General features: G+C 43.1%; 1 protein-coding gene across 1 annotated transcript in view; it reads left to right on the forward strand.

Annotated features, from left to right (window-relative positions):
• Positions 1–25,730, forward strand: part of LOC311038544 (contactin-associated protein-like 2) — a gene marked incomplete at both ends in the record, with an annotated part of 156,534 nt that overhangs the window by 65,689 nt on the left and 65,115 nt on the right. The window contains 3 exons of the mRNA XM_084048117.1: positions 1,745–1,864; positions 2,591–2,706; positions 3,645–3,729. Of these exons, the coding sequence (XP_083904243.1) occupies positions 1,745–1,864; positions 2,591–2,706; positions 3,645–3,729 (321 nt within the window). The remainder of the gene's footprint in view (positions 1–1,744; positions 1,865–2,590; positions 2,707–3,644; positions 3,730–25,730) is intronic.

Here is a 25,730-nt window from a genome sequence, read left to right on the forward strand (position 1 = left end):
CATTGTGGTGCACATTGTTCCCTTCTTAACACATTGACTGCCAGAGTTTATTCATAACTTACTCACCCCCTTGCCAGCGATTTGCGTTTTTTTGTTTTGTTGTTATTTTGTTATTTAAATGCATTTAAGTTTCTCAGGCCATGGTTTTAAACACTTACGAGAATCGACCACCAGAGAGCAGCAAAATTACACCCTCGATGACTCCCCCCCCCCCCCGCAAGGGCTCAAATAGTCAAAACATCATAAACCGGATGTGACGTCTTCGACAATCTCTGATCGGCCTAAAAACAATGTGATACACGACGACGATGACTGATCGTCACCCGGACCAAAGAAAATAGAAGTGGAGCTATCCGTTTGTATTTTATACCATGTGAAAAAACGTATTTTAGCCGCATTAGCGCATTTTTCAAGCTAAAACCGGAAACCGGAAACGGAAATTGCTGAAATTGCTTCCGGGTGAAGCGGATGTGACTGGGAAGCGAAAATGATCTCGGAATGTAAATAAGACAGCGTGATCGTCTATTAACTAAATTAAACATGAAGACGCAGATCTGCGTCCTAGATTACTCTGGCAGCCCACGGTTTTATCTATTAGGACGCAGATCTGCGTCCCTGGCAGCGGATGTGTTAAGAAGCCTCTGACAGTAGTTGCAATGGAGCATAGCAATATGCTATAGAGGTTTTGCCCGGCTGAGTTTGTTTGTTTTTAGTGTTATTCTCCAAAAGGTTTATAATCATACAGTATGTTCTTTACCTATAGCGATACATGGTAGGACCTGTTGGAAATAATTCCTTGGCTGATCACTTTTTTTGGTTTACTTGGATCATTCCTGGATAATAAATACTGTACCTGCTTCTTCCAAGCACGGGCTCCTTCTGAGACTTCTATCTGTCCAAGCAGTGATATAAGTTAATTATGAAGCAGAGCTTGGTTATAACAGAACTCTGTATTTCTTCAGTGTCTGCCTACAGTTAAGCCTGTACATTTTCCTCATGATACAATGCACATGAATTACAATAAGCCGGACAGCAAACACACGTCTAATGAGATGCAGGTGTGCATACACATACATAGACAAGCTGCACACTCAGAGACACACACAGTCTCTGTAACAATGCCTTTTCAAGGATGGATGTCAGTGTGTCCGTCAACCACTTTGGTTCCAAACATAATATCTTGAAAAAGATTCCCGGGCTTGCAATTTTTTTGCATTGCTAATTTGCTGTGCACCTTCACGGTTCACGGAAGATAATGATTGAAATTCTTTATTAGGAATAAAGCCCTTGAGATGTAGCATCTCGTTTTCGAGGGAGGATCGCTTTTTAGGGGGGATGGACCCTACTGCTTATAGTGACTCAATTACCTTTCCTTTGGGGTTCCTTCTGTGAATATACAATTGAGTATACGCCACACTCAATGCAGCCTCTAAAAATAATGTTAGATTATCCATCTTTTATTTGAATGAATGAATAAATGAATGAATGCATTCATTATTTCTTATTTTTTCAGTCCCACTAGTCAGAATGCACGGTTCCAAGGATGGCAACGAGTCAGTCAGTTCAAAGCACTTATTTTTCGATGTAAGGAGTTGCACAGATTGTAGGGGGCACCAGCAGTGCTTTTAGACTAAGCCATCTCTCTCTCTCTCTCTCTCTCTCTCTCTCTCTCTCTCTCTCTCTCTCTCTCTCTCTCTCTCTCTCTCTCTCTCTCTCTCTCTCTCTCTCTCTCTCTCTCTAACAGCCATATATGAGTCGTCATGTGAGGCCTATAAACACCTGGGCAGGTCCTCTGACTCCTACTGGATTGACCCTGACGGCAGTGGACCCCTCGGCCCCTTCAAGGTTTTCTGCAACATGACAGGTGTGTGTGTGTGTGTGTGTGTGTGTGTGTGTGTGTGTGTGTGTGTGTGTGTGTGTGTGTGTGTGTGTGTGTGTGTGTGTGTGTGTGTGTGTGTGTGTGTGTGTGTGTGTGTGTGTGTGTGTGTGTGTGTAAAGGAATCTCCAGCCCTTGTCCTGGGGTTTCCATGACAACAAAGCTATAGCCACACACACACACACACACACACACACACACACACACACACACACACACACACACACACACACACACACACACACACACACACACAGATACTCATCTTTATAGACAGAGCGAATGAGCAGGTTGGTCATGTAGGAACTCTGCAGAGATGAGCACATATACTATATCAAAGCCTTCAAGTCTCACAGCAGGAGGCTGAACCACAACTTCTGGTGTGTGGATTGGCCAATATGTCTGGCCTCAGCACTTTTTACAGTTATTTCATTTTTGTTGGTCGACACGGTTGAGTTTTTTTGCAGTTTTTAAGTTGTTTTATGCTGGCCTCTTAGTCTTTACCATTAAAAAATAAATAAAAACATTCTTAGCTGATGCTGTGCTGTGCTCATGATATACTGCCACTGTACGATATGTGGAGAGCTTACCTCAGCTCTCATTCGTGTGTGTGTGTGTGTGTGTGTGTGTGTGTGTGTGTGTGTGTGTGTGTGTGTGTGTGTGTGTGTGTGTGTGTGTGTGTGTGTGTGTGTGTGTGTGCGTGTGCGTGTGTAGAGGACAAGGTGTGGACCACAGTGATGAACAACCTTCCAGCTCAGACCACAGTGACAGGCTCCAGCAGAGAGAGACGCACTGTCATCCAGGTCAACTACAGTACCTCCATGGACCAGGTAACTCATCGTAACATTTCACTTTCCGAAATGACCTTCACTTGGGGTTTCAGATGAACGAGTTTATTTTGCTGAATGACTTTCTCTCTTAATTGAAACGAGGTCCACACGGGAACATTGTGGCTTCATCTGGATCTCACACTTAATGTGGCCAGCCTGTGACATCAGTCATCTTTGACATGACGTACGAATCCAAATTGTTTGATTTCAACATATGGTGCTGATCGGTCCAGTATTTTCTGACAATCGCTCTGGGCAGTCACACAGACGGACAGGCACAACAGAACAACCCTCTCATACAGTGGTTTTCAACCGGTGGTCCGGAGACCACCAGTGGTCCTTGAGGGAGTACCAGGGGGTCCCCAGCGAAATGAGTTAACATAGCGTCACAATCATTTTTAACCACTTACTTTTGCCTTTCAAAAATAGCAGATATACAAGCTCATAGCACGGCACCGACTGCCGCGCTATGAGCTTGTATATCTGCTATTTTTGAAAAACCTTGAAAAGGTGTGCATATCTTTGAATATTTACATTTTTTAAAGCGAAAATTAACTGATATCTTTGCTTCAGGGGGTGCTTGGCACAAAACATTTTCAAATGGGCGTCCGCGGCCAAATGTATATCAATTTAGGGGTCCTCGGCATGAAAAAGGTTGAAAACCACTGCTCTAATAGATAATAGCCCCCTGTAGCCTATTGCCACACCGTAAAAAAAAGTTTTTTCTGTCTGTCTGTTTGTTTGTCGGTCTGTCTGTCTGTCTGTCTGTCTGTCTGTCTGTCTGTCTCTTTCCGTCTCTCCCAGTGAAGTGAACGTTAACTAAAGCATCGTGGTGCACATTGTTCCCTTCTTAAGAAGCTGTTCTTTCACAGAGAGCTTCTAACCAGTCTGCTTAACTCGGATTATAAGAGAATCTATTCATTCTTTGTGTTTCCAAGGTGACGGCCATCACCGCCAGTGCAGAACACTGTCAGCAGTTCATCTCCTACAGCTGCCGCATGTCCCGACTGCTCAACACCCCAGGTACATACTGATTCAGGAACAGTTCCTCTTTATTAAACTCATAAATTATTTTGCTTTGGGGAAGAAAATATGTGTTGAGTTTTTAGTGATCACAATCTTGCTACCGGGTCAGGTTTCATGACGCACAAGGCGCCAGTTGTTGCATTAAAATGCTTGACGCACCAAGCAAAATAAGTAAACAGCCTACAGCACAAAAACACATCTCGGACGAGTTAACTGGCATACCTGAAAATGTTTGCTTCACATAACAACACTCCTATTAGTGTAGCTCTGCTGTCTTACATTATTGCTAAAGATCAAACAACTACCACAACAGTAACTTATATTGAGATCAATAAGATTCAATGGTAGTCAAGGACTTCTATTAAAGAGGCCATAAACAAGTGCTATGGAACCTCATGGTTAGTGTTGCGTTGCTGAATTGGAACGTGGTTGCACTCTATTTTCATGACGTGGCGCGCACGTCGCTTAACACCTACACTACAGGTCACACAATGGACAATTGATATGCATCTAGGCTCATTCCTATGTTAATTCACCTGGTGTGAGTCGGGAGCCTTTGTAAACTTTGTTGAGGTGTGAATTTAAAGTTGTTTTAAATCTATGCGTGTGCCTGCGCGTGCTCCTGGTCAAATAGGCAGGAGGAGCGAGATCCGATACCGACCTCGACGTTGCCATGCCATCGTCGAAACGCTACTGACGGCGTCGGTAACGTCGGTTGCGTCGCGTCGCCGTCAGTAGCGTCGCGACGCAACCGACCGAACAACCGACGGACCGACCGAACAACCGACGGACCGACCGACCGACCGACCCGCGGAGTCCTTCACGCACCAGGCAACGTCAATTTCCATCCGATCCATCGACCTTATCTGCGCTCTTCTGGCGCAGCCCCCCCCCCCCCCCACCTGTCCCCCCCACCTGCGTGACCCCCCCCCCCCCCCCCCCCCGGGACCCCCCCCCCCCCCGGGACGCCCCCCCGCCCAAGGGGTGGATAGTAATAATTGTATATTTTGCGCATTTGATCCAGAGTAGTTGAGATTTGATTCGGCCATATCTTTCTGAATGTAACTTGTATTTTTATAATTGTATTTTTTATATGATATGTAAAGTTTATATTTTCATTTGCTACCAGGCATGAATTCATTATAATTTATTATATATATTTTTCCTTATTTTCTTTCTTTATTTACACGTGCGTAATAAACGAAGCATTTTGAGATTTCATCCGCCCAGATCTTTATGAATTTTACTTGAATTATTATAATTTTAATGTTTATATGATCCGTACATTTTATATTTTCATGTGGTATCAGGCATGAATTTATTTTATTATTTTATTTCATGTATTTACATGCGCGCAATTACACGCATCTAACTATTGGACTCAGCTCTGGGGACACGGTGCGGCTGCAGAGTTTACCTTGCAACATATATGATAGAGCAACTTAAGTGCCTGCAGAACTTAATAACATAAGCACACTTATTCTCCAGGCAGACAGACAGAAACAGTCTGTCTGTCTGTCTGTCTGTCTGTCTGTCTGTCTGTCTGTCTGTCTGTCTGTCTGTCGGTATATTATGTTACGAGCGACCAGAGTCGCTGTCCTGGCGGAGACCGCGGAGTCCTTCATGCCACCAGGCAACGTCAATTTCCATCCGATCCATCGACCATATCTGCGCTCTTCTGGCGCAGCCCCCCCCCCCCCCCCACCCACCGGGACCCCCCCCGGACCCCCCCTCGGCCCAGGGTTTCACTCCTAATAATGTTGTATTTTGCGCATTATTGACACAGAGGTTGAGATCTGTCATTCATTTCCACGCGCGTATACGCACGTATCTATCTATCTATCTGTCTATCTATCTATATATCTATCTATCTATCTATCTGTCAATTAAACTATCATCTGTCACAAGGGTTTTCAGCCCAAGGACCCCCTGAGAGAGAGATGAAGCCGGGACCCCCTCTATATAAGCTCACAACGTCTTGCGCTTTGAGACGAGCTTCTAGATCTGCTTGTGGATCTGTCTGAGTATATTATGGTGGAGAAATTGAGGCTATTCAAGGATTATTATTATTATTATTATTATTATTATTATTATTATTATTATTATTATTATTATTATTATTATATATTATATATTATTATTATTTGGTCCCTGAGTCGAATCGACAGCAGCTATATTTATTTTATTTTAATGTCAATAAAATGTATTCTCTAAATATTATAGGCTACTAATATTTCCTGAATGAATTAACTTGGTAAATAGGGTCGGGATGACATGTTGCTATAGTCATTAATTACCCCAACCAACATCAAAGTTACCGTGCATTATCATTAAATCAAATAAAAGTTTATTATTACATCTGTCTTGCCTGTATGTCCTTTCACGAAAGCAATTGGCACTACTTTATTTAGTGTCCAAGCATTTGGAGAGATTCAGTTTTAACCTATAACTCATCTCTGAAGTGTCTATGTTACTTCTGTGTATTAATTATGAGTTGATTAATACTCAATAAAATGATACATGTTGAAATGTAACTTTCGGATCAGCGCGCATCATGCGCTGTAATTTCTCCTTCACTTTGCTGCCCAAAAATAGCTGATCTACAAGCTCACAACGCATCAGCAGGACGTTTTGAGGAAATCCGATATTTTTGGAGAAGCTCTTCTGTCTATTTAAATGTTCTGTATGAGTCATAATAGTAGCCTGGTTATTAATCTACAATCACCATTAACGCCGTTGATGAAATGACTGAGCGCGTGTCTGAGCGCATGTCAGGGTGTGTGTGTGTGTGTGTGTGTGTGTGTGTGTGTGTGTGTGTGTGTGTGTGTGTGTGTGTGTGTGTGTGTGTGTGTGTGTGTGTGTGTGTGTGTGTGTGTGTGTGTGTGTGTGTGTGTGTGTGTGTGTGTCTATCTCCAGCAATGTACTGCTTGCCTACAGCTGCCCCGCCCCTAAACCCACAAACATATACAATATAGAGGGGGTCCCTGCTTAATCTTTCTCTCAGCTAGGGGGTCCTTGGGCTGAAAACCCTTGTGACAGATGATAGCCGTTTGAAAATCGCGCAAGAATTAACAGCTAAACTGTTGATAAATAGATAGATAGACAGACGAACAGACAGACAGACAGACAGACAGACAGACAGACAGACAGACCCAGGCCGTGGGAGGCACTCAATCACACTAACCGATGCGCTTTATTAATTATAATATATAAGAATAATAATTATAATAATCCTACACTTCGCATATATAAATTATTATATTATGACCATACACTAACCACTTCCGACCTATGTTATACGCTATTTGAAAATAGCAGATCTACAAGCTCACAATAACGAAGCTTGTAGATCTGCTATTTGTTGAACAATCACCGCGTTGGGACCGCGTTGGGGGGGTGGCAGCTGTACCGCTGGAGATAGATAGTTAGATAGATAGATAGATAGTTAGATAGATAGATAGATAGATAGATAGATAGATAGATAGATAGATAGATAGATAGATAGATATTTAGATAGATTTAAAGATAGACAGACAGACACACAGACACGCCTTTTTTTAGGGTAAGTTTATTTCATTTTTCATTTCTGAAACAGCTCCATTGGCAGCGCAAAGGTGGAGCTTGGGGGTCCCTAATAAAACCACCAAAAAGGTTAGACTACAATGGGCTATATATATGTAGGGGTGGCACGGAGATAGCTTGTGGGGGTTAGCCTACAGTGGGATGTACAGTACACGTTGTGTATGATTATGTTACGTGCGTAATTACTTTGAAAAATCATGTGCGGCATCCAAGAGCATCAAAGAGCAGATCCAATGCAGCAGACTCTGTATCGCGCTGCAGAGCTTGTTGATCGGGGGGGGGGGGGCACGCAGGTGGGGGGGGGGCACGCAGGTGTGGGGGGGGCTGCGCCAGAAGAGCGCAGATATGGTCGATAAATTGACGTTGCGGTGCCATGAAGGATCGACTCCATGGGTGGCCACCGACGGAGTCAACCAACGGCGTCGGTTTCGTCGGTTGGCTCTCGACGGCGTCGGTTGCGTTGGTTGTGCGTCGCAACGCTACCGACGCCGTCATTAGCGTCGCGCCGCTACTGACGGCGTCGCTACTGACCGACGCCGTCAGTAGCGTCGCGCCGCTATACTGACGGCGTCGCTACTGACCGACGCCGTCAGTAGCGTCGCGCCGCTACTGACGGCGTCGCTACTGACCGACGCCATCAGTAGCGTCGCGCCGCTACTGACGGCGTCGGTACCGTTGCGACGCACAACCAACTTAACCGACGCCGTCGAGAGTCAGCATAATTTGTGCAGGAGACAGAGAGCGGTTGAGATTTGATTAGGCCATATCTCTGCCAATTGTACTTGAATTCTTATAATTTTAATGTTTCTATGATCTTTCAAGTTTATATTTTCATTTGGTATCAGTCATGAATATATTATATTTAATTATGAACTTTATCTAACGATATCAATCAGATTTTTGCGACGCGCGTAATTACGCACGTAACATAATAATTAGGGCTGGGACTTTAACTGATTAATTTAGATTAATTAATTACAGAAAATTAACGCGATTAAAAAAATTAATCGCATTTTAATCGCGCTTAGTTTATGCACCACAGAACCTTTCTCACTGGACGAGTTTCAGGTGTACCGATCATACCAGTGCACCAACCAACAGCCAACACACCCCAGTGCACCCAATGGGACAAGAAGCCGATCAGACTGCTTTGCTTGGCCCAGTGGATGGGAAATTTAGATTAAAAAAACTCTGATGGAAGCGTGGATAAAAAAAACACGGTTGTGTGCAGAACTATTTTTTTTGTTGCTTAAACTTATGTATTCACTCATTGATTCAGCAAAAATCTGTTTTAACTGAAAATAAATTGCTTCTCAGGTCAAATATTGATATGCGATTAAACATGCAATTAATTTAGATTAATTAATTACAAAGCCTCTAATTAATTAGATAAATTTTTTTAATCGAGTCCCAGCCCTAATAATAATACACAACGTCGACTTTACATATATATAGCCCATTGTAGTCTAACCTTTTTGGTGGTTTTATTAGGGACCCCCAAGCTCCACCTTTGCGCTGCCAATGGAGCTGTTTCAGAAATGAAAAATGAAATAAACTTACCCTAAAAAAAGGCGTGTCTGTGTGTCTGTCTGTCTATCTTTAAATCTATCTAAATATCTATCTATCTATCTATCTATCTATCTATCTATCTATCTATCTATCTATCTATCTATCTATCTATCTATCTATCTATCTATCTATCTATCTATCTATCTATCTATCTATCTATCTATCTATCTAACTATCTCCAGCGGTACAGCTGCCACCCCCCCAACGCGGTCCCAACGCGGTGATTGTTCAAAAAATAGCAGATCTACAAGCTTCGTTATTGTGAGCTTGTAGATCTGCTATTTTCAAATAGCGTATAACATAGGTAGGAAGTGGTTAGTGTATGGTCATAATATAATAATTTATATATGCGAAGTGTAGGATTATTATAATTATTATTCTTATATATTATAATTAAGAAAGCGCATCGGTTAGTGTGATTGAGTGCCTCCCACGGCCTGGGTCTGTCTGTCTGTCTGTCTGTCTGTCTGTCTGTCTGTCTGTCTGTCTGTCTGTCTGTTCGTCTGTCTATCTATCTATTTATCAACAGTTTAGCTGTTAATTCTTGCGCGATTTTCAAACGGCTATCATCTGTCACAAGGGTTTTCAGCCCAAGGACCCCCTAGCTGAGAGAAAGATTAAGCAGGGACCCCCTCTATATTGTATATTTTTGTGGGTTTAGGGGCGGGGCAGCTGTAGGCAAGCGGTACATTGCTGGAGATAGACACACACACACACACACACACACACACACACACACACACACACACACACACACACACACACACACACACACACACACCCTGACATGCGCTCAGACACGCGCTCAGTCATTTCATCAACGGCGTTAATGGTGATTGTAGATTAATAACCAGGCTACTATTATGACTCATACAGAACATTTAAATAGACAGAAGAGCTTCTCCAAAAATATCGGATTTCCTCAAAACGTCCTGCTGATGCGTTGTGAGCTTGTAGATCAGCAATTTTTGGGCAGCAAAGTGAAGGAGAAATTACAGCGCATGATGCGCGCTGATCCGAAAGTTACATTTCAACATGTATCATTTTATTGAGTATTAATCAACTCATAATTAATACACAGAAGTAACATAGACACTTCAGAGATGAGTTATAGGTTAAAACTGAATCTCTCCAAATGCTTGGACACTAAATAAAGTAGTGCCAATTGCTTTCGTGAAAGGACATACAGGCAAGACAGATGTAATAATAAACTTTTATTTGATTTAATGATAATGCACGGTAACTTTGATGTTGGTTGGGGTAATTAATGACTATAGCAACATGTCATCCCGACCCTATTTACCAAGTTAATTCATTCAGGAAATATTAGTAGCCTATAATATTTAGTATACATTTTATTGACATTAAAATAAAATAAATATAGCTGCTGTCGATTCGACTCAGGGACCAAATAATAATAATATATAATATATAATAATAATAATAATAATAATAATAATAATAATAATAATAATAATAATAATCCTTGAATAGCCTCAATTTCTCCACCATAATATACTCAGACAGATCCACAAGCAGATCTAGAAGCTCGTCTCAAAGTGCAAGACGTTGTGAGCTTATATAGAGGGGGTCCCGGCTTCATCTCTCTCTCAGGGGGTCCTTGGGCTGAAAACCCTTGTGACAGATGATAGTTTAATTGACAGATAGATAGATAGATAGATATATAGATAGATAGACAGATAGATAGATAGATACGTGCGTATACGCGCGTGGAAATGAATGACAGATCTCAACCTCTGTGTCAATAATGCGCAAAATACAACATTATTAGGAGTGAAACCCTGGGCCGAGGGGGGGTCCGGGGGGGGTCCCGGTGGGTGGGGGGGGGGGGGGGGGCTGCGCCAGAAGAGCGCAGATATGGTCGATGGATCGGATGGAAATTGACGTTGCCTGGTGGCATGAAGGACTCCGCGGTCTCCGCCAGGACAGCGACTCTGGTCGCTCGTAACATAATATACCGACAGACAGACAGACAGACAGACAGACAGACTGTTTCTGTCTGTCTGCCTGGAGAATAAGTGTGCTTATATTATTAAGTTCTGCAGGCACTTAAGTTGCTCTATCATATATGTTGCAAGGTAAACTCTGCAGCCGCACCGTGTCCCCAGAGCTGAGTCCAATAGTTAGATGCGTGTAATTGCGCGCATGTAAATACATGAAATAAAATAATAAAATAAATTCATGCCTGATACCACATGAAAATATAAAATGTACGGATCATATAAACATTAAAATTATAATAATTCAAGTAAAATTAATAAAGATCTGGGCGGATGAAATCTCAAAATGCTTCGTTTATTACGCACGTGTAAATAAAGAAAGAAAATAAGGAAAAATATATATAATAAATTATAATGAATTCATGCCTGGTAGCAAATGAAAATATAAACTTTACAGATCATATAAAAAATACAATTATAAAAATACAAGTTACATTCAGAAAGATATGGCCGAATCAAATCTCAACTACTCTGGATCAAATGCGCAAAATATACAATTATTACTATCCACCCCTTGGGCGGGGGGGCGTCCCGGGGGGGGTCCCGGGGGGGGGGGGTCCCGGGGGGGGGGGGTCACGCAGGTGGGGGGGACAGGTGGGGGGGGGGGGGCTGCGCCAGAAGAGCGCAGATAAGGTCGATGGATCGGATGGAAATTGACGTTGCCTGGTGCGTGAAGGACTCCGCGGTCGGTCGGTCCGTCGGTTGTTCGGTCGGTCGGTCGGTTGTTCGGTCGGTTGCGTCGCGACGCTACTGACGGCCGGTCGGTCCGTCGGTTGTTCGGTCGGTTGCTCGCGACGCTACTGACGGCGACGCGACGCAACCGACGTTACCGACGCCGTCAGTAGCGTTTCGACGATGGCATGGCAACGTCGAGGTCGGTATTGGATCTCGCTGTCTCTCCAAATAGGTTCCTGCACAGCGTGCAAGACCGTCCCATGAGCAATGCAACCCTGCTCATGGTGGAGTGGACATATTCATTGCCACATTCGGAGTCTTCAAATAGGGGAGACATGCAATATTATTCAAGCAACAATATTATTCATTATTGGTTACAGATCCTTTATAGTGGTCAATGTCATGTACTGTATGTGGTACAGTATGTAGCCAGGAATGGCTGACTGATGTGATATTCTTTAAAAAAAAAAGTCTGTCTGTCAGTCAGTCAGAGTAGTCACTCGCACTCACAGACACAGATAGTTAGAGGATGGAACCACTTCTGTATGAACAGGCCTCAAAGGCGGGTGTAATGTATGCACAAACAACTTTAGAGGCTGTCTGGGAAACAGAAGGTTCCCCGGTTCACGCCCTGGGGAAGAGTCCCAGAGTGCTTGTATTGATGCTGCGAGTTTGTACATCTGCTATTTTTGAATTTTTTTTTTTAATCTTGAAAGTCTTAAAAAAAAAGAAGCATCATTTAGATTGTTTTTTTTAACACAAATCTTCTCTTCTGGGGGTATGAATGGGTTAATACAAGCTTCTGACAACTTGTACTTCCTTATAGACAGTGTACAGAACTATAAGGTGTCGGTCAAAAGACAATTAAAATGAATTTTACACAGTATGATTTTAAATAACAGTTGTTCACGGATTGCCACGGGCAATGTGGAAAGGTCTGAATGCTTTCTCTCTGCTTGTTATAAGGAGGTGTGTGTGTGTGTGTGTGTGTGTGTGTGTGCGTGCGTGCGTGCGTGTGTGCGTGCGTGCGTGCGTGCGTGCGTGCGTTGGATATTACCTTGTGTTTCTCTTTATGCAGACGTACACACACACACACTGACTGTGTGTGTGTGTGTGTGTGTGTGTGTGTGTGTGTGTGTGTGTGTGTGTGTGTGTGTGCACGTACTAAACTTTATTATAGTTTACTGCTAAAGTGCTCCTTGGAAGTTGGGGAAATGAAATTACCAATCAGAGCAGAGCAGGGGAAAATAATTTACTCAGAAATATGAATAATTAATTAGCTGCCAACTTTCATCACATTACACTGTCAACAACCACGCAGGCACACACACACACACACACACACACACACACACACACACACACACACACACACACACACACACACACAGCTGCATTGTGGAAGTAAATGAACCATTAAATAGAATTGTATTCTGGCTTCAATAAGTCTCTAATTGGGAAGTGGGACAGTGATTGATGTAATTGTTTTAATTGGCTGACCGTCTCCTCTCCTCCCTCTATCTTCTAATTTACAAGACGCACGCATGCGCACACACACTCACACTCACACACACTCACTCACACAAGCAAACACAAAGCACACACAAATGCTTTTACGCGTGTAAAGTGATTACTTTTTTTTTTCACCTGTCATCCATCACTATCATTGAGATTTCAGAGTTGGTGTGAAAGACCACACACATAAAGGACACAAAGGATGACACTGGAAATAAGCTTTATTGTGTTTAAACCTTTTCACATGTGCACATATTTATGCATAGGCCTATGCATTTTTGTCAGTAAAGATGTCTGTCAATCAATCAATCAATCAATCAATCAATCAATCAATCAATCAGTCAATCAATCAATGAGTCAGTCAGTCAGTCAGTCAAAATATTTACACAATAATAATGCAGTGCACACCAGCAGGGGAGGCTGCCATGCCAGGCACCAACCTGCTCATCGGGGGCAATTAAGGCTTCAGTGTCTTGCTCAAGGACACTTCGACACGTAGCCAGGAGGAGCCATGGATCAAACAAGGAAACTGATGCTGCTCCAAGTTTGATTCATTACTCCTCTGTAATATTTGAATAGGAATAAATCTCATAATGCAATAGAAAGGTATTTCAAACACAGAAATACATTATCACAAATATATGTTGGCCACTCAAAATATAGACCTCTCATAGCAAGTGAAAGTAAAGTGAAAGTAAAATATTCAGTAGGAGGAATGTGCTAGCCTGGCATTGGCCAGACTGATAACGTGGATTCACTCTCATGTTTCTCCCCGGTATCAGTCTGGACTTCGGCCCATAGGGAGCGAGTATGACAAATCGGAAAATTATCAGGCCAGTGACTGCATTTCAACTGCTGTCCGTACAACAGTGAAAAGCATCAAAAATATTTTCTGATTTCTCATACTCCCTATGGGCCGAAGTCCTGACTGATACCGGGGAGGAACGTGAGAGTGAATCCACATTATCAGTCTGGCCAATGCCAGGCTAGGAATGTACTGTGTACTGTCATGATTTATTTTGAAACATGAAAATACATTTATATAATTGACTGATTGGGACTACATAATCCTCATACCTTAGTACTGGTCAAACTGTATTCTATGACCCTCTGTACTGTGTAAAGATTTCTGCTGTTGCTGGTAGTAAAAGAAAGATGTGATCAACAATCGGTTCAATTGAATACTGGAGTGATGTTCTCTCATTAGATTCCGCAACAGCTGGACTCTCCCAAGCATCTGCAGCTCGACTCTGAACAAGACTGATCATACACGCACCCACAAACGAACGCATACGTGCATATTCCACTCCCCGCTTTCTCTCTCTCCCTCTCCTTGGCCTGAAGCAATAGATAGAATCATTTATATAGCTTGCACACTAATGAAGAGAGAAATATATTCATCAAACAAATGAGTTCATTAATCTCCTGAACTGCGGTTGGTTAAACTTCACTGGCTGACGTCTACACTGTTTAGGCCTGAAGTACATGAGGGTTATAGCTGAAACACCAATACAACAAAAACAGCCAATGGCTGAGTCGCACGCACGCGCGTGTGTGTCTGTACGTATGTGTTTGTCGTCCGTCCGTCCGTCCCCAGAAAAAAGGACCTAGCCAACCATAAAAAGACACTGAAGTTAATGATCCATTCATCTTCTTAACACCACATTGCAATTTGTGCCGCTTAGTTGGGTGATGGGATGTTTTGTTGCATGGATCTCAAAGAAAACACTGTGCTGGGTGAATATGAGTGCACCAGATTAAAACACTGTGCTTGGTGGTTGTATAGGCAAAGTGCACCAGATGACCATTGTAGAGGCCTGTCTTTTATTTCTCTGTGGACACATGGTTGTGTTAAAACTTATGGAGAAAGTGAGTTGTGGTACTAATATCTCGTCTGGCTTTTCAAATCAGGAAGGTCACATTGGCATATATATATTCATCATGCTTTATTTAGTTGATATTCAATCATATTTCATGAATTATTCCTTGTCTATTGAACCCATTGTGTGCACGCTCTACCCATTTGAGTCAGGTCTTTCATTACCCAGATAATGTTCTCCATACAATGTCATTAATTTCTGAAAGCACTCTGGACAAATATGTAGAGAACAAGAGCTACTATATTGAAAGACATGATTGTGTGAGCTATCACCCTGTCATCAAGCTTTGACTCTTTCTCTCACTCTTTCTCTCTCTGTTGCCCACGCTGTTCCCTTTTTCTTGCTCCCTGTTACAGACGAGATGATAATTCATGTTAAAATTGTCTAGAAGTCGCCCACGCCTGCCCATTGGAAGCAGGAAGGTTACCGCAAGATTACTATTTGAAGTGAGGCTTTTTATAGAGCAGCATATTGGCAGTGAAAACATGACAGAAATAACCATCAGTGGTAACAGTATATCCAGACAGTTAGACAGATGAGAAAAGCGTTTTCAGGCAGACAGACAGCCTAAAATTGTAAAAAAAAATATTCTCAAACGGACAGGGAGCCAATGGAGTGAGGCGAGAACCGGGCTGAGGTGGTCATGCTTTTTCTTGTGGGATGTGGGAGTGTTTTAAAAACGAGGGCCCCTGCCCCCAAACCATCGTATGAAGTAAACAACTTGCTGCACGGAAACCTAAATCATTTACATCCCATAATGTGTGCTTGCTCCAGCTGGCTGTTGCCTTGGCGATGCGTCATTGCCTGGGATAATGGCATCATACATTGTGTTGACAGAGTGTGGGTCTGTCTACCTGAGCACTTAGCTAATATAAACACACAACCTCAACCTACATGTACCTCTGTTCACTTACAACTCATGAACACACACACACACACACACACGCACGCGTGAACAATACTACTCCCGATATGATGAACAAGTGCAGGATACGATATTTATCACAACATTTAGAAAACGATAATACACAAAATAAATAAATGACACACATCTGTATGGGACATATTTTCATTTTTGATTTGCATGTCATAACATGCATGAGCTGTGAGTGTAATATAGCTCTCAGTAGTAGTATGTCAAGTCCACCCATCTGTTAATGACATGCACTATTCTAGTTTGAGGCTATGCTTTAGTTTATGTCTCTTGGTACAAATTTGGTGCACTATTTGTCATATTAATTGGTAGAAAATTTTTATTATTATAGCCCAGGACACCTGCATAGTAGTGACTAATTGTCTCCGCCAGGCCGAAGGCATGGCGAGAGAGTATGTTTTACCCTCCGTCCGTCCGTCCGTCCTTGTATCCGTCCGTCCGTCCTTCTGTCTGTTACCAGCTAATCTCCGCCACCGTTGGCCCGGTCGCTGTGAAACTGCACACACACACTCCCTCGATGCCACGGCAGAACCTCTGCCCCAAATCTTTCACATGGGCCTGTTATAGCGCCACCAGGAGGCCGATTTGTGCAAAATCCATTTTTGGATATTACTCCTACAGATTTTATCCAAATATCACGCAAATCGGTACACAGTATCTCTATAGTCATGTGATCAAGACGGATCTGTCCGATATTTCATATTCCATCCTGATTGGCTAAGGTTGGCTTCCAAAGTTGGCAGGATTGGTCCGTTTTGAACAAAATGTCTCAAATCATGAACGCAGCGTGTGATTTCCGTGAAAATTTGCACGCACATTCCCACTAGGACAAGGAAGAAATGCCCCCCTTTTCACATTGGCCTGTTATAGCGCCACTAGGAGGCCACAATAACGACGTGACCTGGCGGAGACCTGTGCTCCGAGGAGCACTTTTTCTAGTTATTATTGTTTCCGCTAGGCTGAAGGTGTGGGAGAGACTATGTTTTGCACCCTTTGTGTGTGTGTGTGTGTGTGTGTGTGTGTGTGTGTGTGTGTGTGTGTGTGTGTGTGTGTGTGTGTGACCAGCTAATCTCCGGCACCGTTGGCTTGGTCGCAGCGAAACTGTGCACACACACTCACCAGAATTTCTCCCCCACCTTCTTTACATGGGCCTGTTATAGCGCCACCAGGAGGCTGATTATTGCAATACATTATTTTTACAGTACTCCTACAGATTTTGTCCAAACATCACGCATATCGGTACACAGTATCTCTATAGTCATTAAACGAAACAGGTCTTTCAGATTTTTCATAATCCATCCTGATTGGCTAAGATTGGCTTCCAAAGTTTGCAGGAGTGCTCCGTTTTGAACAAGCTGTACTTTTGTCTACTTTCTACCATCTTTTCTCTTAATTTTTAAAATGCCCCCTGATGGCTTTGAGTAGTTCAAAGCCAGGATTATTAATCTATAAACAAAATGTAGCTCTTAGGTGTATACTTTTGTCTCCTTTGATATGATTATGATGTGCAACGGGTACTCTGACAATGTCTGTTTAGTTTGAGGCTATGCCTGTCTGTTTGTCGCTCCAAGCGGCTTGGAGAGCTCACTCGCTCTCTGGTCTCGGCTCCTCCAAAAGCAAATTACCATATTGGACACAAACAATTTCCGGGTTAAGCTGGAGGACCGAGTGTGGAGTGAGCGAGCGAGCAGAGATTTGGGTGTTGGAATTTGGCCTCTGTTTCTCTGTCGATCTCGATCTCTCCCCATGGGGCTGCCAGGAGCGGTTAGCTTCTATTTCATCCCAGGAAAGAGGAGGCAGGCAGAGCAGACAATCATGCCCACACTGTCACCCCCAAGGCCCCATGCTTCATCTCAATAAACCCCCTGTCTGCTACCAGCTCTGGAGGAGATGGAAAGAGCATCTGGGCTGTGTGCGTGCGTGTGTGTGTGTGTGTGTGCGTGCGTGCGTGCCAAATGTGTGTCACTTTTCATGTAGGCTAAAAATGTGTCTGCTCCAGCCTTTGAAAATTTCATCCCATGACCCTGAATATTTGCACCCATACTTCACTGCAAGCTGATACGCAAGTTATCTCTCCTGTAATTTTAATCACATAGAAAATGTTTGATATTTTCACATCCATTTTATACGATTTATAACTTTCCCCTGACTTATCTCATGTGGAGACAGTCCATAGTATGCAACAGCTTGCTCTCTGCTGAGAGCAATGTGTTTGTTTGTTCATTTGTTTATGTGTGTTTTGGGCACATTTAAAGTATATGCTGAAGTTTTTATATGCATTTCTTTAGGCTTTGTGTAGCATACTGTAGTTGTTCTAAGCAAGTCAGTGCATTCATTAGGTGGGTTCAGAGAGTTATGAGGTTCTGTAAATGCATAGATATTAAAAAGAAAATGTACTTTTAAATGTTTTTGAAGTATTTTCAAATGGGCTCGGGTAATTTGTCCACCACTGAACATACGCACACACGCACACACACAAAATGCTTTCGAAATCTTTCCATAAACTCTACGGTCAAACGGTTTGTTACTGGTTTTAAATTAAGTAGTGAGGCGTAGGCAACTGACTATCTGTCTCCTCTCCTCTCCTCTCCTCTCCTCTCCCTGCTTAGGGGAGAGGAGAGGTAGATGGATGATTGGAGATAATAATCGTGTTGCAGCATTAATGAACACCTAGTATTAATGAACACTGCCACAACATGTGGACTGTACGCGTGTGTGTGTGTGTGTGTGTGTGTGTGTGTGTGTGTGTGTGCGTGTGTTTGTGTGTGCGTGTGTGTCTTGGCGTGCCCTGGGGAAGGTCAGGGTCATTAGGAAGATCATTAAAACAGCCTTGTTCATTTTCTGAACTGTCTACTGGATCACATGAAGCCCTGAGGTACGGCACCTCCATTAGACAGGTCATGATTCTGTGCTTTGTTAGGGGAAAGGACCGGATGTGCAGACGCTTCAATGAATATGAATATGAACCAAACAGGAGGCAGAATGCTTACTGAGAGGCAGGGGTAGTGTTTGAGCAGTTGCACACACGGGTCCACACATGCATGTGCACGTGAGACCCTCTTCTCCAGACACCATCCCATAATGTTTCTATGTGCCTGGTGTCAATGTGTACTTAGAACAATAACCTTTGCAGCCGCAGCGCTCCGCTTTGCATGACATTAAGTGTTTAACTACGTCGTCACGTACAGTACAACACACCGAGCAGTTTACCTACTATAGAGCACCGAAGTCTGACATCACTGCCACTAGAGGGCGCTATCCCTCTGGGTCACAGCATTATTTTTTGTCTTGAAAATCCCATGGGGGAATCTTAGATTGTGTCATATATAAGAACTGTGTTCCAGAAATATACACATCTGCAGATCTACAAGTGTCGAGATGCAACGTGTTGAGAACTCGGCTATTTTCAAATAACCAATAGGGTTAAAGTGGTTAAACTGATCTTGATGCTATAATCTATTTTGCTGCATGGGAAGGAACCCCCTGGAACCCCTCCAAGGACCCCTGGAGGTCCCCGATCCCCACTTTGAGAACCACTGGTACAGAGTATTAACAGTTTATGTTGGGGAAACATTAGATGACGCACATACTGTAGTTGAGATAGGCCCTTTACAAATTACAATATTTTGCCATCGGCCACAGATTTTTAAGTGATGCCTAGATGTCAGTCAGAACATCATTTGTGTAGTGAGCTGATAATTGGAGGCAGAGACAGTGGGCACTATCTACAAGCTCACAATGCGTCGATGTAGATCATGGGCTATTTTCACTATCTAAAACGTTTTGCAAAATAATACTATCTTAAGGCAGCTATGCATTGGCTCGATTCTTCATTTATGGACATTCAGCTGCACAACAGCTCTCTCAACATGCTCACAGGCGTTCACCAAGAGACCAAGACTGAAACACACACACAAACACACACACACACACACACACACACACACACACACACACACACACACACACACACACACACACACACACACTCACACTCACACTCACACTCACACTCACTCACACCTGCACACTAACACACAGAAGACTAGTACAGTATCAGTTACAGTTACAGTATCTCATAAATGCTCAGAATAAATGAAGTCTGGTGTGTCTACCTCTCATTAACACGTTGTATTCTTGCAGAACACCTGCAGTAGTTTGCTGTGTCTTTACTATTTCACACAAAATTCTCACATAGAACTCAGTAAAATATATATGTACACAAATACGCACGCACACGCACACGCACACGCACACGCACACACACACACACCTAGAGGGAAATTTACCTTCATGTGTGAACGCATCTGATACGGATCTTCTCTTTATGCATGCTACATGTGTGAAAGGCCAACACCTGACAATATCCCGACCTGATTCCTCGGACATTTTCCAGTGTTAAAATGAGAAAGCAGCTTAGCTTCCTCTCCTCTGTCCTGATGAACTTCCAACAAAAGACTTTTGTTGAAAGTAATTCCCCCCTCTCCCCAGCTTTCACAAAGCAAATCAAATTAAAATATGCTAACGATGCCCTCCCCCATGCCAAACACATCACAACACAACTGATGATTGGACAGTCAGCATTCTCAGCAACTCTCTGTAATGAGCTTCCATCAGCCAGGTGCTTCCTCACCCATCAGACAGTGCTTCAGTACTGATGAGGTTATGGCGTTACGCACAACACTGTGTGGGTTATTATCTCCACCAGGCGGGGAGGCGAAGATAATATTTTGGCCGCAGGGAAACTCCTCATATTGGCCACGCCCATTTCATCCAAACTACTTTCTTATTGACTTTTTTTTTTTTTTACTAACTACTATAAGGATTTTGGCCAATACAAATCACATTATCTCTGGAGTCATGTGATAAACATGTATCACTCAGATATTTTTTATATTCCATTCCGATTGGCTATATGACTGGCTTCCAAAGTTTGTTACAAAATAATGGGGCCTACAGAACACGGCCAAAGCGAGTTAACGATTTCACTTTCACCACATTCTACAAATGTCACTTTTTTGTTGAAGAAACATGATTTCTCTCAGAAAGACCATCGAACAGGTTTTGATGCTCCATAGGCTATTGTTTTCTTTAACGATTTGTGTGTGTGGCCTATTTCTTTAAAAAATATCCTGTCATCCCCAAATTTAAATCACATGTTGAGTGGCCTCAATAGAGTACACCTCCAAAAGTGCTCTCACTTCTGTCCATAGGGCACCACAAATTAGTAAACTTAACGGTATGTGGTAGAAATGCTACAACGCCCCCCCAGTTGCAAGAGAACAACAGAATCAGCTGATCTTCAAGCTCACAATGCACCACATCGCAAAGCATTGTCTTATCCTTCGTGGATTTATTGAGTAAATGTTGGGAGTTCTCACATGAAAAATCCCCTTATACACAGGAGACTGATCATTTACACATCAAAAGCCCCAAGAAGGGTAAATAATCAGATAAGCTGATAGGGATCACAGGGATTATAGAATATCTAACAATCATTATCAAAACACATTTGACTATAAAATATGGTTAGCCAGGGCTAGATGTTTAAAAAGATATATCAAAAATGTTATCATCCTAACCTCAGGCAATGTTACTAGTCGTCCATGAATTAAGGCTTTGTTGGATTCATGGGGGGGATTTGAAAGAGAGAGAGTCGTGTGATATTTACGATAGATGGAGGTGGAGAGAACAATAAGCACAAGAGGGAGGGTGGGAGCAAGGGAGGGAGAGGAAGTCTGAGAAAGTAGAAGAAAGCAAATCGATCAAAACAGTGAATGCATGAGAGACATTAAAGATATAAAGACATAATAAGATGTATTTTTCTCACTGCTGCATTTGTGTGTTTCGAACTGAGCCGCTCGGCGAGTGTGAGTTTTGGACCGGAAGATCACCTCTCACCTGAGATCAAATACAAACAATAGACACATGGAGAAGAACACGGCATGGGTAGAATGAGATAGAGAAGAGAGTCAGAGATCATCCTGCATTCTCCTCTGATGGATTCTGCTGAAGTACCTTTACAAAGCCCTCTCTCTCTCTCCCAAAGCCCAGAGAGTATAGAGCACTAGAGATGGTTTAGAATGCACTGCAGAAACTCTCAGTGATTGATGTCATGATGAAATGGACAATACACGTATTCAATTCCGGGGCTGACTGAGGCACCGGGTGTTTTGTGGTCAGCGTCTAGCTCTGGTCCATTAGAAGGAGTTCTCCTTAACGCTATGGTACTTTTGATCCTTTCCCCTCACACCCGCGGTATAGCGCAGGCTGCGCAGCCTCTCGCCTGTAGTAAAAAACAAAACACTTCGCTATTCACCAAAACAAAGACGGTTTTATGGAGTTGAAAGCCTACTAGTGGGAACACTCTGAGCCAGAAAAGAAAATATTGCACTGGAAGGAAAACATTTTTTTTTAGATACCTTCTATAGATCTGGTCAATTGAATTTTTCTACCCGATTTTTTTTTCCGGTGAAATATTTTCTTTTCTGGCCAAACAGTGTATTTTAGACGTGAGGTGGGGGGTCAGAGTGTTCCCACTAAGTTCAACTCCATGAAACCGTCTTTGTTTTGGTGAGTATCAAAAGTGTATTTTATTTTTAGCAGCTGCCAAGCTGCTCTACAAACAGGCTCAGACGTTGTCATCCGTATTTGTTCATTGGCTGTCCTGCGACATGTATCATCCCCCTCTCACAGCTGTTTGAATGGAATGTGGAAATACGACACCGGTGAAACAGTGCATGGCCTGTGTGTGTGTGTGTGTGTGTGTGTGTGTGTGTGTGTGTGTGTGTGTGTGTGTGTGTGTGTGTGTGTGTGTGTGTGTGTGTGTGTGTGTGTGTGTGTGTGTGTGTGTGTCGCTCCCCCTCCGTCCCCCTCTCACAGCTGTTTGAATGGAATGTGGAAATACGACACCGGTGAAACAGCGCATGGCCTGTGTGTGTGTGTGCAGGATTGATACTTTCACTTGAGTAGTTGGGGGGGGGCACACACACACACAATACAGCATGCAGCTGCTAATAATATGACTGTCAAGTCATATTTATTCTTGTTTTACTACAGACGAGAGGCTGCGCAGCCTGTGGTGCGAAGTAGTTCACCCAAAAAATGACGTATTTTTGATCAATTGCACACCCCATGAAGCCTTGAAGATTCATGGAGATTTTTTTGTTTTTGTCGCATTCTGATTACCGTCTCCTGCCGGCTAATGTATCCGGTAGGAGACACAAAGAAGACTCTTTGTGTCTCCTACCGGAAATACATCCGGTCATCAAATTATTGGATTAGGAATGCCACAAAACAAAAAAGAATATCCATGAATTCAAGGCTTCATGTGGTGTGTAATTGATAGAAATAAGTAATTTTTTGGGAGAACTATCCCTTTAAGGAGAACTCCTTCTAACGCTACGGACCAGAGCTGTCAGCCTCTCTTTCTTTTCCCTTGGGGGTTCCACTGCAGAGATTGTCTTATGGTGCACGAGACTGGTTTATAGAGAATATGACCTATCCGCCTGCAAAGCTGTAGGAGGATCTCTTCCTAAGCTAGCTGTTGCTTAGTTTGTTGCCACAGTTCTTTTTTGTTGCTGATGGTGTTAGGCCAGAGGATATGGAGGATTTGTTGCAGACGGGTGTTGATGAATTGGATTTTCTTTGTAGAAGTGACAGTGGTCCTCCATGTCTCAACGCCATAGAGCAGGACATTAATATTAAAGATTCAAGATTGCTTTATTCGTCATTTTGTTTTCCATCTGCAAGCAGCGTTAGAAAATATATATATGTATATGTTTCTCCTATAGTTAAAGACAGCAGAAATTCATAAAATAATATAATAAATAGTGCAAATATTCATATCAATCTGAATAAATAAATCCTAAAAACTAGAAGAATTCATGTCATTAGAAAAGCATACCCAGATAAAAACAATATCAAAACTGAATGAATTTCATCCATAGAGTTCATCTATGGAATTGGAATGCCTACCTACCAAAGTTCATATACTATCTACTCCTTTCCGTCCTGGCACTGCTCCTGTATGGTTTCCCAGACGGCTGAAGGGAGATCAGACTGTGAGAGGGGTGGATGGTGTCCTTGAGGATGTTAGTCACTCTCCTTATGCATAATTATTGGTATAGTCTGCCAGGGATGGCAGCGAGGTACCAGTGATTTTTCCGGCTGTTCTCGCGGTCCTGTTCAGTTGTTTTCTTTCCTCAGCTGTGCTGTTACCGTACCAGGAGGTGAAACGGTAGGTGAGAAGGCTCTCGATGGCACCCCTGTAAAACATGGTCAGGGCTGGAATAGGAAGGTCAACCTATTTCAGCTGATGGAGGGGGTAGAGACGCTGTTGGACCTTCTTTGTGATGGCAGTGGTCTTGCTGCTCGGGTCCAGGTTGTCTGTCAGAAGTACTCCCAGGAATGTTGTACTTGTTACCCTCTCCACAGCTGAGCCATCGATGGTCATTGGGTGGTGTTGTGGCCTGATCCTCGTCCTGAAGTCTTTGTGTTTTCTTCTGTGTTGAGGGCGAGATTGTGCGTTTTGCACCAAACTGCCAGCTGCTCCACCTCCTTTCTGTAGGCAGCCTCATCAGTTATGAGGCCGACCACGGTGGTGTCATCAGCAAACTTTATTATGTGGATGCTTTTGAACCTGGCCGTGCAGTCACGTGTAAGCAGAGTGAACAATAAGGGACAAAGAATGCAGCCCTGAGGAGATCCTGTGTTCACTTCAACAGGTTTTGACGTGTTGCTGCCGACTTTGACTGTTGGTCTCCTCTGTGTCAGGAAGTCCAGGATCCAATTGCAGTTGCCAGAATCCACATTCAACACCCTCAGCTTCTACACCAGCTGCTGTGGTATTATATGATGGTATTGAAAGCAGAGCTGAAGTCTATGAATAGGATCCTGGCATAGGTGTTTGTCTTTCCCAGATGCGACAGAGTGAAGTGGAGCATGGTGGAAATAGCATCCTCTGTAGACCGGTTAGGTCTGTAAGCAAACTGGAATGGATCCAGGTCGGCACTGAGGCCTACTTTTAACGCGTTCTATGACAAGCCTCTAGAAGCATTTCACAACGACAGGGGTAACGGCGGTAATCGTTCATGAAAAACCCAGCCCAGGTTTTTTTGGGGGGACAGGTATGATGGTGGCGCTCTTCCAACAGGCATGGTACTCTGGCTGGTCTGAGAGAGATGTTGAAAATGTCTGTGAAAACATATTTTAACTGCTCTGCACAGTCTTTCAGCACCCGGCCTGGTAGATAGTCTGGTCCAGTAGCCTTTCGAGGGTTAATGTTGGGAAAGGCCCCCTTGACCTCAGTGGATAATGTTGGGAAAGGCCCCCTTGACCCCAGCTATCCTGGTGGATAGCTGGGGTGGATGAGGATGTAAATCTCACTTAAATATCTATTCTATTCTATTCTATTCGTGCCAAATCACAAAAAAAACTTGTGATCTCATGATTTACAAATAGAGCCGGTCAAGAAAACCCAATAATTCCCACATGATCAAGCTGAAAAACTACCCTTTAACAGGAAGAAACCTTCAGCAGAAGGTGGCTCTAGAATGGCAGCCATAAAGCAATGATGGAGAGTAACTGAGATCATCACCCAATGCATGCTGGGTATTGTCTTGCTAACCAATCCATTCTAATGCCTGTATACCCTCATGACTCTCTCTCTCTCTCTCTCTCTCTCTCTCTCTCTCTCTCTCTCTCTCTCTCTCTCTCTCTCTCTCTCTCTCTCTCTCTCTCTCGAGCGCATGTGTGAGCGTGAGCGGGTGGTGCGAAGTGAGTGGCTACGGAGTGAGTGAATCTTTTTTTTCTATCTTTACA

This window comes from Gymnoscopelus microlampas (genome assembly GCF_963454915.1).
Source record: "Gymnoscopelus microlampas genome assembly, chromosome: 22".
NCBI classification, from domain to species: Eukaryota; Metazoa; Chordata; class Actinopteri; order Myctophiformes; family Myctophidae; genus Gymnoscopelus; species Gymnoscopelus microlampas.